Below are 13,390 nucleotides of genomic sequence, written 5' to 3' on the forward strand. Positions count from 1 at the left end.
CTCAAGGTTTCCCCAAAGATGGGAGCCATCCCTCTAGAGGGTCAAGGAGCTGGGGCAAGGCCAGAAGGATTCCCCCCCCCCCCTGGAGCACCAGCAAGGCTGGCGGAGCTCCCCACTCATCCCTCATCCCTGCTGCGTGTCCAGCCCCTGCCCTGGGTCAGCAGGGGCTCTGCTTCAGAGGGGAGGCCCAGTCACCGGCCCCAGCCTCCTGGCTTGGCCGTGACCCAGGGAAAGGCTTCAGCACCCGCCGGGCCTGGGCCACATCCAGGCTCTCTGTCCCCTACATCTTGGGGCGAGAAAAGCCCAGCTGTGGGATGGTGTTGGGGGGGCTCAGCACCCGACGGAAGATCCCAGGGACAGAACAGGGCTATTTTAACTCCAGACACCTGCTTCCCCACCACGGGAGCATCTGAAGCCTGCCCACCGCCCGAATGCAGCAGGTGCGGCTGTGCAAGGTCAGGCACGGGGCCTCTCAGAGGAGAAACGCTCTTAGAGGCCACGTCTCCCCTTCGCAGCCTCCACACGGCCTGGCCCACCCCACACACATCCGCATGAAGCCCGCCTCACCAAACCCTCACAGCCCTCAACATTCACCTTCCTCCTTGGTGCTGTGCCATCCCCGCACATCCAGGAGGAGCCCAGGGGCCCTGTGCTCCCCCCGGCACCCTGTCGGATGGCGGTGCGGACGCCAGGCCGCCCTGAGGAGTCCCAGGTCTCCCTCCCTCTGCGCTTGCCCTGGTCAGGGTCACTGAGGCTCACCCCCCAGGGCCCACCCCCGTGGTGGTGCTCAGCTGCGGCTGACACCTGCCTGTGCCCCTCCTGACCCGCACAGACCACCTGCCGCAGGGGTGTGACCCTGGGACAGCCTGCCAGGGCAGGGCCTATGCAGCGGGGGGCATGGGGGGCAGGGTGGCCCCTCCTGCCTCGCCTTCCCTCCCTGTCCTCACTACAATCCCGCCGGCAGCTCTGCCAGCCTGGATGCCCAGGGCTTTCTGGGCTCTCTGGCGGTTGACTCATAGCTCGCTTCCTCTCCAGCAAACATGCTCAGCAGCCGCGAAGTCACTCATCTGCAGCCCCCACTGTGTGGCAGCCTGGGCTCCAGGGACCCGTACCTCTGCCTCCTTCGGGTCTACCTTCTGGTCCTGCACCTCTGGGTCCCTCCCACTATCCCTTGTCCTCACCCCCACTCCGCCACACGTGCACACTCACGCACACAGAGACGCTTACACCTTCTTCCAACTTCCTCATGGAATACTTGCGACGTGATTCACACATGTCCCTGCATTCTTCAGCACTGGCTGTTGAACAAAGTACCCCCTTCCCTCTGAGCCAGATGTGTGCAGCAGGCCCGCTATCCGCTCAACCCACAGGGCAGGGCAGGGCAGGGCCTGGCAGCAGGGACCGCTCCCCCCACCCCGCACGGTCACAAGTACTGAGTGGCTTCCTGTCCAGCCCACCCTGGCCGCTCACCTGGCACGCTGATGAAGGAAAGACATGCGCTGTCCTCCTCACCTTCCCTGTCAGACCCTGGGTGGGGACTCTGACTTTCTTCTCTGGAAGGAGCTAGAAAGGGGCTAAAGGGGCTACGGCCCCTGGACACCCACCCGGGGTGCTGAGGCCAGCATAGGACCCCAGGACACGCCCAGAGGGGCTGTGAAGGGGCGCACAGCGCAGCCTGGACCCCCCAGCACCAGCGGGCAACGTGGCTCGGACAGCCGGGCACCCCCCGCTCCAGCCCACACGGGAACCTCATGCTTCTGGGACACAGGGCGTGAGGTGGTTCACGCCCCCCATGCCACAGGGCACACCCATCGGAGTGTGGATTTTGTGGGAACCCTGTGGGTGGTTCGTTAGCCTGATTCTTTGGGGAGCGAGAGAGTCTGAGTTCAGTGATATTAAAGGTTTGTGTGTGTTTCTCACCATTCAAGTCGCTTGCGAATTTTAAATGCCAAACTCCTCAGCGGGAGGCCAACGCCAACACGCATCCTGTCTCCGCCGCAGAGCACCCCGGAGCTGGGGAGCCCTCCGCTCCCACCCACTCTGCCGTGGGCAGGACAGCCGAGGCCAGGCCCTTCACGGTCCCACCAGGCTCACCCGTGGAGCAGCAAGGGCTCCCCTCCCAGCAGACAGACGCTGCCCCGGCCTGAAGTCCCCAGGCGGCCAGGCCGGGCACCCGTGACCCCAAAACGGTTCCAGCCATCTCAGACCTCTGCCACCATCACCCCTGAACCTGCCTGTGTCTGTCGCATGGGACACACAAACCTCAACCTAGAAAGAAGGGGCAATGCGGGTGTGGCACAGCAAGGACCTGGGATGGGGCCACCCCGTAGGGGAGCCAGGCACGCAGGGAAAAGGCAGCAGGACTGTGGCCGCTGGCCCCACATCAGGTCCTAAGAGCCTCACTCCCGGGAAGGGCCACCTGGAGACGATAGCACCCCCAGCCCCACAAAGCCCCCACTCACTGAGCCCCTGGCCAGTTCCACCAGCTTCCATAGATACCACCACAGGACCAGGGAGACAAGAGCTTTGAGGAGGCCCAGCTGCGGGTAGGGCCACAGGCAGCCAGCCAAGCATCCCATAGCACCCCTCAACATGGCCCGGGGCCCGGCCCAGCTCCCACAGAGGGACAGGCACATGCTGGTACACCGACCCTGCAGACACAGCCCCAGAGCTGGTCCAGGGGAGGGCAGGATGGTAGTGGGAGGCCTCGCGGCCCTCCTTATGCCTCCTCAGGCTAAATCCCCTTCTGTCCTGCCAAGTGGGCTCCTGTGGCCTCCTGTCTCATCCCCTCCAGGGTCTCCCTGAGCCCAGCCAGGGCTGGCGCTCTGTCCCACAGCCCCCACCTGTCGCCCCTCCACCACGCGCTCCATCATGAGGCACCGCTGCCCAAAGCCTGGCCCAGAGCAGGTCCTCATCAACAGGTGAGAAGGCAGATGTGCACGCAGCCCCCGCACAGGCACCGGACGCAGGCTGGGTGGGTGGGCCGGAGCCCTCTCGGGTCCACGGCAGGAGCTCCCCGAGGGTGAGAAAACAAGACCAGCTCCTCTCAGACCCAGAACCCTCCACGTAGAGAAGAGCACAGAGACAGTGCAGACAGCCCAGTGGGCACAGCACTCCTGCCCAGCCATGCGCCACTCTGTGTGACAGTCCCCACGGGGGCCGTACTCACCCAGTGTCCTTCTTCCGAGACTCACCCAGCCTTCTTCCGAGCCTGCCCAGGGGCCACTCCTCTCCTCAGCAACCTCCCCACCCATGGCTGCACTCAGGCCTCCCCTGTCCCAGGACCTTGGCACCTGCCCCTGCCCACCCACGGGCGCCTTCTCTGCCTCCCAGCTCCCGCCTGGCTCAGACGCCTGCAACGGAAGCCCCGCTCTCTTGCCAGCAGGACCCACACGTGCCGCAGACAGACCCCACACGAAAACGGAAGCCAACACACAGCCTGGCTTCTGTCCTTTCCAGAAGGGAACCTGGTCTCAGGGCACCGCTGCTGCTCTGCAGACCACGTGCAGAGGCGTGCTTTCCTTTTCCAGGGCTGCCCCCTGCGCAGGTATGAGTTCAGAGGTGAGGAGGAGCCAGGCCCTGCCGGGCTCGTCGTCCCAGTTGCATCTGAGCTCTGAAGAGTCTGCTGGCGGCCTCTCTCCTCATGCTGCTGGGGCCAGGCCTCCGGGGTGTGTTCAAAGTCAGCCCTGCTTTCAAATTTCAAAGGGACGCCAAGTCTGTGCCCATCCCTGCCGGGCTGGCTGACCAGGCACAGCCGGGCGCTCCCGGTTCTCGTTCCCTCTCCCTGCAGGCCACAGGCCTTCTCGGAGATGAGACGCCCGGTGCCCCCCCTGCAGCCGCAGTTCTGACCACACGCCAGGGCCCCGCCGAGTGAAGGGAAGTGGACACACATGCTGCGCCCGGGCCCACGAAGCTGCCTCCTACGGCCCGGGTAACAATCCTGATCCCGCGCCGCACGCATACAGGAAAGGAACAATAAAGGAAATGGATGGTAAGTGGGGAGCCCGTTTCCCGCTGCGGGATAGAAATTTATTGATCAGCAGAGGAGGCCAGAAGGATCCACGTGGTAGCGAGCAGACTGTATCATCAGGATGAACTCACATTCCACTTAACATGGACACAGATGGTTACTCACAGAAGCAGTCAGAGACAGCGTACGTGCTCGGTTAGAAGCCTCGAGTGCGTCTCCGGCTCCGCCAGCTGACAGCACACAGAGCAACCAATCCTAAGGCAACAAGTGCACCCAGCGCCCGGGCCCCAGGGCCCCAGACCTCGCTCCAGGGGGAGGAGGGGGCCCCCGGGGGAGCGGCGGGCCGCAGGGCCGGGGCAGGACGTGTGCAGGTGGGCCCGGGGCCGCCACAGGGCCGGGGCGCAGGCCGCGCTTACACCGCCCGGGACGGGGCCACGCTGGGGCCTGGGCTCAATTAACTCAGAACGTGGAGTTCGGCGGGGGTCCTGCTGATGGAGGAAGACCCCATAGGTTAGTCTCCTGCCCAGAGGAGCTGGGGCATGACCCCCCCCAGCGGGGCCGGGCACACGGACCCCCTTCCAGAGGGCAGCGTGGACACCGCAGCCCCGAGACCGAGGTCACACAGCACAGGGGGCTGACAGCAGGTGCCGAGCGGTGGGATAAGGAGAGCGCCCCACCTGCGGCCTTCCTCCCAAGCTGCCCTCCCCCCCGCCGCCCCCCCCCCCCCCCCCCGCGCCCCCAGAGAATATCCAAATTCCAGCAGAGGAATTCCTGCTGTCTAAATAAATTCTAAAGTAAAGGAATCCTACCGCACACCGGACGCTTCCCCAGATCAGGGTCAACAGAAACAAGAAAAGTCTGAGAAACCGGCCCAGCCCGGGGAGCCTCCAGAGGCCTAAGGTGCAGGTCATCCTGGGAGGATGGGGTCCTGGGGTAGAAAACAGACTGTAGACTGAAACTAAAGCCATCTGAGTAAACCACCACTTGAGTTATAACGTGTCAACAATACTGCTGCACCCATTTTAACCATGTTTCTCGCCAACAAAACATTAACAACAGGAGAACCGGCCCCCAGGGTGAGTATGTGGAAATCTCTGACTTATCTGTGCGATTTTCTGTGTATCTAACACTGTTCTAAAAGTACAGCCTATTGAAAAGCAAACAAACGCACAGCATGCCACCCAGCAGGAGGCGGGGCGGGCGGGCTCCGGGCTCCCGGCCCCAGCGTCCCCCACTCTGCTGCCCTTGAGGTGCTCCAGAGGACACAGTGAAAGTGGGCAAGCCAGGGGGAGAGCCCCACGGACCCACTCCCACCTACAACTACCCAGCCCCAGACACCGTCCCCACGTGGCCCGCAGAAAACGAAAAGAAGGGCCTCCGCCCTCCGGCAGCTCAGAAGGCAGGGGAGTAAAACGGCAAGCAGGAGCAGGGTGACCAGCACTGGGACATGGTGGCCCGCGACGTCCTATCCCTGTGCAAAGGGGAAAGCCAGGAAGGCTCCCTGGAGGTGGCAGGTATGCTAACGGCCTGAGGCCCCCACACACAGCGGGTGGGCCACAGCCACAGAAGGGGCCGCGAGGAGCTCAGACCCCTGGTGCCCACCGAGACCGTAAGAAAGGCGGTCCAGGGCCACCCACAACTACACACCGCCACACAGATGAAAACACATCACGCTCAGTGAGAAGCGCAGACTGCGTCCTGGAGGCAGGGATGAGCAGTGAGAGACTGCTCAGGGACACGGGGTTTCTTTCTGGGTTGACGGAAATGTTCTCAAATCTAATTGCAGTGACGCTTGCACAATTCTGTTGATGCTAAAACTCGGTGAATTGCACACTTTCAATGGGTGGATTGTATGATATGTAAATTATGCCTCCAAAGATATTTAAAAAGCACACGCCTCTCTGCCTGGCCAGCCCTGCCCCCCTCCCTGTGGAAGCCCGGCCTCCCCCAATCCCACAGCTCCCCCAGCCAGGCTCCCAGGACCGGGGGCAGAGTGAGGCACACACACACACACCCGTGCTCACTGCGGGCAGTGCATCCATCCACCCCTTTGTGCCCCTAGGCTGACAGACCTGGGAGCTCCAGCAGAGAAGAGCGAAGGTAGCAGGGGAGGGGTACCTCTCTAAGCAGGGCTCAGAGGCCTCCCAACACGGGGTCGGGGTCGGGTCGGGTCGGCCAGTGGAGGGGGGGAAGACACAGTCCTGTGAGTAGGAGGTGGGGACAGGGAGGGAGAAGGAGGACGGGGCAGTCAGAACGGAGGCTGCATGCCATTCTGGGCTGGGAGGGTGCTGGGGCACAGGACGGGCTCAGATGTGCCCCCCACCTGCACTCCATGCTGGCAGGGCCGGGGTGTCCTGCCCCCATGCCGCGTGCTCAGCCCCGAGCCCCCGGCCACAGGGACGGGCTGGACGCAGCACGCCTTCCACTGAGGGTGGGGAACCTGACTGGAGAGGGCAAGCTGTTCCCCCCACCACCACCCCTGGGGCCCTCGATGGTGCCCAGCATGTTTGGTTTCTCTCACCCACAGCCTAACCTGGGTTTGGTGGCACAGAGGAGATCCCCCCCTTCACCACCCCTCGTTCTGGAGAGACAGGTAATAAGTCACCAAGCACTGTGCTTTGCGGTTTCCAAGCTCCCCCACTTCAGAGGGGAGCAACCCGGTTCCCCGTGTCATGGAGCTTTCTCCCCAGACCCGGTCTGAGCCCTGATTCCAACCACGGCCACTCAACACCAGTCAGTGCTGGGGATGGGGAGCACCTGCCACCTGCCTCCCCCATCTTTCCCCTCTCCCTCCCCCTCCTCCTCGGGGAAGCTGGCCAGGCCTTTCTGTGGATGGCACTGCGCCCTCAAACTTCTGGCTTGTGTATCTTCCCTTGTCTACAGGTGACCAAATGGAGGCCCAGAGAGGTTGAGCATCTTCCTCAAGAACACACAGCAGCAAAGATCAAGTTTTCTCTGCCGGAGACCACGAGTTCAAAGCCGGCTCTGCCCCTCACCAGCTTGGGGCCTCAGGGACACTACTTAACTTCTCTGAGCTGGGGCTTCCTCATCTGTGCGATGGAGCTAATAATAGCACCTGCCTCCAGCTGTCACAAAGATCAATCATATAAAGTGCTTAGAAGGCTGTCAGGCCGGGGTAAGGGGCGCCCTTGCTACAGGTGCATGTTGGATAACAGAAAGGCACTTCCAACCATGACTCTAAATTTACTGCTCCTATTTCCCCCAGGAACCTAGAAACGTAACTGAACTTTATACAGGAATTAGGGGGTGCGGGTGGTGGCAAAGTTAAGAGCCAAACAACTTGGGATTGCCAAGTTCCAATCCCAGCCCTGCTACTTAACTAAATGGGGGCGTAGGCCAGCCCGCCCCTCCGTGCCTCAGTTTCTCTCAATGGGGTGGAAGTGGGACAATGTGGGGAGAACTCCTGGCCCAACGTCGGCCGCTACACTGAGTGATTTCTGTTACTACAGTTTTCTCAGGCCAGTGCTTCCCGCCTTCCAGTGTGACTGCAGGGGACTTTGATCACAGGGCTTCAACACGATCACAACCCGGTTAGAACTCAGATGCCTGACACGCTGGACAGCAGCTCTCAGGGAGCTGCGGTCGTTGGTGGGGAATTACAGTCCCAAGGTCTCCACCCGGCCCCTCCGTGCAGGCCACGTGCAGGACACCAAAGGCTGGAGGAACGTGGTTTTCTCTCATTAGGGAAACCCTCATTCTCTTGCTCCATCTCTGTAAGAAAAGTCGGAGCAACCTGCCTTGAAGTTCTCAGGTTAACAGATTACATTTCTTGACCTCGCCGGCCAACTCCAAATCTGGGGCGAGGATGGGCCTTCAAACATGCTATTCGCTGAGTGACCATCACCTTCAGGGACCCAGGCCTCCTCCCGGGTCCACCGGCCACATGTGACCATCAGGGACTTGAACATCTACTCCCTCTGCGTGGGGTGTTTTCAGGACTCGGCCCAGGGTGAAGACCCCGTGCCACCAAAGAAGCCAAGGACAAAAAAAAACAGACCTCGGGCAGCCGGGGTGGCTCAGCAGTTTAGCACTGCTTTCAGCCCAGGGCGTGATCCTGGAGACCCGGGATCGAGTCCCACGTCGGGCTCCCTACATGGAACCTGCTTCTCCCTCTGCCTGTGTCTCTGTCTCTCATGAATAAATAAATAAAATCTTAAAAAAAAAAAAAAAAAACAGACCTGAATCCACACCAGTGCCAGAGAACCTGCAAGTCGCTCCCAGTTCCCCCACACCAAAGGCCTTCCCCTGAGTGCCGTGCGAGCGGCCAAATTCTCCATGAGCAGCTTCCCACAGACACCCCTGTCTGGGCTGAGCAAATAGAAGCCGCTTCCCCAGCAACTACATCTGTATTCCTCCTACTACTCACTTCCACAGCCCACGTCTCATCTCCCCCAATTCATTTCCAAATTCTTTAAGCGCAAGGATGCTGGGTTACATAGCCCGATGCCGTCAGAGCTCCCGCTGGGCAGCAGGCGCGCACAAAAATGGTCTCCTGTACTCCTGGCAACAGGTGCAGCAGAAGCCCGGAAGGGAAGGAGGCAGGAACTCAGAGATGGCCGGCCACCGGTGTCCCCCTTCGCAGCCAGCACTCGCTCTTGTTGTGCTAACAGGTGCTCCAGAAACGCTCGACAAGTCCCCCGCATGGCCGCTAGGCAGGGGCCCCCCCACCCTGACACACAGAGAGCTGAACACCAGAGGTGAGGGGCCAGAGGAAACACACCAGCGCCCCAAAAGGGCCGCCCCCAGAAAGGAGCAGCTGGCTACAGCCATGCCACTCCGGGATGGGAACCCCATTCCTTCACACAGCTCATGCAGATCCCACTTCCAGACGGAAGCACCCAAACCACAATGCGTAGAGAGCTGGAAGGGGCTCACGGGGGCCCACGGGGCGATGGGGTACCGATGGCACAACCAACACAGGGCACAGCATGGAAACACCAAGAGAGCCCCTCTGTTCTCCGATTACATGGATTCCACCAAGAACGGCCTGGGTCTGGTGCTGGTGTTGCTGTCGCTGTCACATCTGTAACATCGCTGTTACACACAGAGGATGGGCTGCAGGCTCGCAGCCTCCCCTGGCAACAGGGCTCGCTGGGATCTAATAGCACTTTGTTTCATTGTGCCTGAGCCACTATTCTATTCTGTTCTGCTGTGGAGCAAAAATGGTGATTCAGGAAAAACAGGCCTGATTCTCCTCCTCGTTTCTAGGTGGTGAAGGTGAGGCCTGGGGAGCAAGGGAGTGGAGGTCACACGGAGCTGGCAACCACTGATCTCCTGACACCCACTCCTGGCTGGACTCGACAGATAAGAGGAGGGCACGGAGGGGGGCCTTACAGGCTGGTGGCCCGGGGCGGTCCAGAGAGAGACCACCTGGTTCCTCCTCTGTGAAGGGCCCCCCCACCCACGTCCGTAGAAGACACAGAATAAACAGGCTGCCAGGGCCAGAGCCATACTGACCACAACTTTAAGACTTTCCCAACCAGTTTCCAGGAAATGCCTTTCCCAAGTGCAAACACACAGACATCACAAGGACAGGCCTGGCCCGTCCGTCCCCGGGCCGCACCACTGGGACAGCCACACCCCACACCCCATCAGCTGGGGCAGCTGAGAGGCAAGAAGGGCAGAGGAGGTGTGGCACACACCCTAAGGCCTTGAAGACCCCTGCCTCCCAGTCCCCAGCACCAAGCTGGCACCCCCACCCCCTGCCATGAGTCCAGCACTGTCCAGACTGTGGAGGTTCAAGGCTCCTGCCCCATGGCCACAAAGTGCTACAGAAGGATCAACACCACTGCCAAGGCAGGGAGAAGGCCAGGCCCCCTCCCTGGGCCAGGCAGGGGGTTTTGGAGGGTCTGCAGCGGGAAGGAGGGGCAGGTCTCCTTAGGCCCCTGATCCGAGGTGTCCCAGCTAACAACCGGCTAACAACCGTAGGACGTACTTTCATTCCAGCAGAGGGCAGGGACAAGAGCTGGAACACACGCACCGAGCTGGAAGGTGTGCCCGCAAATGGCCCTGGGACACAGTGGAGCAGTCAGGGAAAACGTCTGCCTGGGGGCAGAGGGCACCACCAGCCTCACCGGGGTGTTCTGATCTCTGCCCTGGGCGTGTCTGCCCAGTGCGAGGCCTGCAAAACCTCATCTACTCCTCTTTTCAGCCCCCCTCTCCCTTTACTGCTGGGGAAACTGAGGCACATGGAGACCCGATGCCTTCCCGCCCAAGGTCACAGAGCAGACACACGGCGGAGGCAAGACTCCCAAGTCCTCTCTTAACTAGTGCGCGGCCCTGCCCCTGCCCCTGCCCATCCTGCGGGGCCCAGACTTAAGACAACCCCGAGCTGGGCCATCATGGGGGCTGGGACCCAGCGGCCTCGCTGTTTGTGTTCGGGAGGGGCTCAAAACTCTATTTCCTCCCCAACCTGCACAGGAAACGGCAAAAAGAGACTCCCATCCCGGAAAAGATCTCCCCCAGACTGAATTTTCCCCGCCTCCCGAAATTCAGGGCTTGGCAACAGCCCCGGGAGCGACCTGGCCTCAGGATGTTTCCACGGAGGGAGGCCTGCGGCTCCTCCCGCCGCGCCCGCCGCGCCGCGGAGGAGGCCACGGAGGAGGCCACTGTCGGGGGCAGGTGCGCCGGCCCACCTGTCTCCTCCGCAGTCAGAGGGGAGGGGCCCGGGGGACCCGGGCCGCGGCTGCCTCACGCCAGCCCACCGCGCGGCCTGCAGGCGGCCCGGGTCCCGGCAGAGCCCACCGGCTGGGAGTCCCAAACAAAGGGACGGCAGGCGGGGCAGAGAGGGTGCTCGGGGCGGCGAGTGGCCCCAACTTCTTGGCGGGGTCGTCCCTGGGGTCGCGGGCGCCCTCCTCCGCCGCCTGCCCCCGGGAGCGGGTCGCCGGCCCCGGCCCCTGGGTCGGCGCCCGGCAGCGCCCCAGCCCGGCAGCGCCGCGGGTCGCCGTCGTCTCCCAGGCCGCCCGGGGTCGCGGGGCGCGCGGGGGGGCGGGGGGGCGCTGCAGCCCGCGCGGGGCCCGGGGGCGTGTGCGCGGGGCCCCAGGGCCGCGGGGGAGCCTGGCGGGGCGCGCGGGGTCGCGCTCGGCCGGCCGCGCCGGGAGCGTGTCCGTGTGTCCGCGGGGTCCGTGTGGGCGTCCGCGCGCCGCTTACCCTGCGCGGAGATCGGGGCCAACTCTCATTCACCCGCTGCCGCGGCGCCCCCTCGCCGGCCGCCCGGCCGCGCCGCACCTGCCGCCCGCCCGGGAGCCCAGCGGCGCCGGGGAGCCCGGAGGAGGCGGCCCCGCGGGTCCGGGCCACGAGCGCGGAGGCGGCGGCGGCGGCGGCGGCGGCGGCGGCGGCGGCGGCGGCGGCGGCGCCAGGTCGCGCGCTCGCGTCCCGCTGCGCGGAGTCTGCGCGCCCCCGGCCCGGCCTGCGCAGCCGCCGCCCCGCCCCTCACGCCGCCCCGCCCCGCCCCGCCCCGCGTCGGCCCCGCCCCCGGCCCGCCCCGCCCCTCCCTCTCCCTCCCTGCGCGGCCCCCGGGGACGCGCGTGCGCCGGCCGGGGGGGGGGGGGGGGAAGCGGGGGGTCCGCGCGCGCACGCCCGGTCACGCGGCGCCGCCTTTGTTTGGGTGGCCCACGTGCGTCCCCGCCACCTGCCCCCGCGCACGCGCAGCGGCTCCCCCGCGCCGAGGCCAGCCAGCCGCGGCCACGCGTTCCCGCGCTCCGGTCCCGGTCCCGGCGGAGGCCTGGGGACAGCCGCGCAGAAGCCCGCACGCCCGGCCGCCAGCGCTGCCGAGACGGGGACTGTCGCCTGCCGGCGGCCACGCGCGACCCGCATCCCGCAGGGAGGACCACGGCCCGCCCCCGGTGGGGGCCTCGCACGCCCCTAGACCCCCAGCACCTGCCGGGGGCTCCCGATCGGGCCCCTGGGCTCGCCCCGCTTTCTCCAAACCTCACCCTTGTCCCCGCGGGGAGCCCTGGCACCTCCTCCCACGCTCCCGCCCCTCCCCGGTACCACGGGGGCCAGGGCAGCCGAAGGGGGCCCCCGGGTGTGGGACCACCCCCCCCCACCCCCCAGAAGCCCGCCCCCACCCTGGCTCCAGGACCAGAGGCTGGAGTCTGGCAGGACCAGAATCTGTCTCGCAGGACAGTGCTCAGTGGACAGTGGACAGTGGAGGGAAGTACCCCCCAGAACCCTTCCCCTGAGTTGAGGGGACCCACTGTCAGCTCCCCACCCAGGTCTGACCACACATGGCTACTACTGGAGATTGGGCTGAGACAGCAGGGGGAACCCAGAGAATGCAGAAGGCCCCACGGCTGCCACCCAGCCCCCCAGGCCTCCCCTGCCTGGCGGGGTCCTCTGGGCTCTCTGCCATGTGTGGCCAGCCCTCGCCCCTGCGAGACAGAGACCTAGAACCATGGGGGTCCTACCAGCACCAGCACTGAACTCTCCTCCACCCTAGGGCCCAGCCCCCACCCCCAATCTGGGAAAGTCCCATCCCTTCCTCCAGGGGCGCTAGGTCCCTGAAGCACTCCCTGGGGCAAGATTCCAGGCCCCTTTTTTTGTACTCCCCCAGCATCCTCTGCCTGGGGAGGCAGCCCTGATGGGCCAGGGTCAGAGGCAAGCATTCGGGCAAGCTTCTAGCAGGAGACTGCCCCTCCCTGTGACTCAGTTTCCTTCCTGCTGAATAGAGAGCCAGATGACTTCAGAGTAAGGGGACTAACACAGCCTTCCTTGCTCTTAACCAGGCGTGTACCCCCCAGCCCCAAAGGCCCCAAGCCCCCAGCTCCACGATGCACCCCTTAACCAGCCTGGCCAGAAACCATCTCAGCCTCCCATGCAGCCAGAGCACCCAGGAGTCCCCACCCAGTACCGACCACCACCTCTTGCTTCCATCCCTGGGATTGTTTGCATTGTTACCCGTTACATTCTTGCCCCTCCACCCCCCAACTCACCCACAGCCCAGCTGGAGAAAGCCCCAGATTATTTATGTGTGAGTCACTCCTCCCACTCGCCCTCCCTCGTCCCCACCTCAGGACCTTGGCCCGGCCACGTGTAGTTGTCAGGGACTTGTTCACAAATGACAGAAATCAAAAACAAAAAAAAAACAAACAAACAAAAAAAACAAATGACAGAAATCCACCTCAAACTAGACCCTCCTGCCGGGTCTGCTGGGTGGCCACTCTGCGCCTGCTGCTGCCCCAGGGAGTAAAACCAGATCTGCTCCCTGTCCCCTGCGCAGGCTCAGACCTGACACCCCCCAGAGCAGGTGCTTCGTGTTCTGGGGCGTCCACACTGCCCCACTCGGTGGTGGCCCCTCAGAGCCATCCTGTCACCCCATTTACAAACGGGGACTGTCACAGGCTGACCCGCGTCCCCAGGATTAATGCGCTTAAGCCCTAACTCTCCTCCACCCCCGGA

At 63.8% G+C, this 13,390-nt stretch overlaps 1 protein-coding gene across 2 annotated transcripts in view; it reads right to left on the reverse strand.

The window, feature by feature from the left end:
- Window positions 1-11,367, reverse strand: part of GRAMD4 (GRAM domain containing 4) — a 73,630-nt gene extending 62,263 nt beyond the window's left edge. For both annotated transcript variants that reach the window (XR_004803244.2, XM_035696279.2), the window contains exon 1: window positions 11,141-11,367. Coding sequence is in view for 1 of the 2 variants with exons in the window: in XM_035696279.2 (XP_035552172.1) it covers window positions 11,141-11,169 (29 nt within the window). In the remaining variant the exon portion in view is untranslated. The remainder of the gene's footprint in view (window positions 1-11,140) is intronic.
- Window positions 11,368-13,390: the final 2,023 nt, after the last annotated feature.

This window comes from Canis lupus, chromosome 10, assembly GCF_003254725.2.
Source record: "Canis lupus dingo isolate Sandy chromosome 10, ASM325472v2, whole genome shotgun sequence".
NCBI lineage: Eukaryota > Metazoa > Chordata > Mammalia > Carnivora > Canidae > Canis > Canis lupus.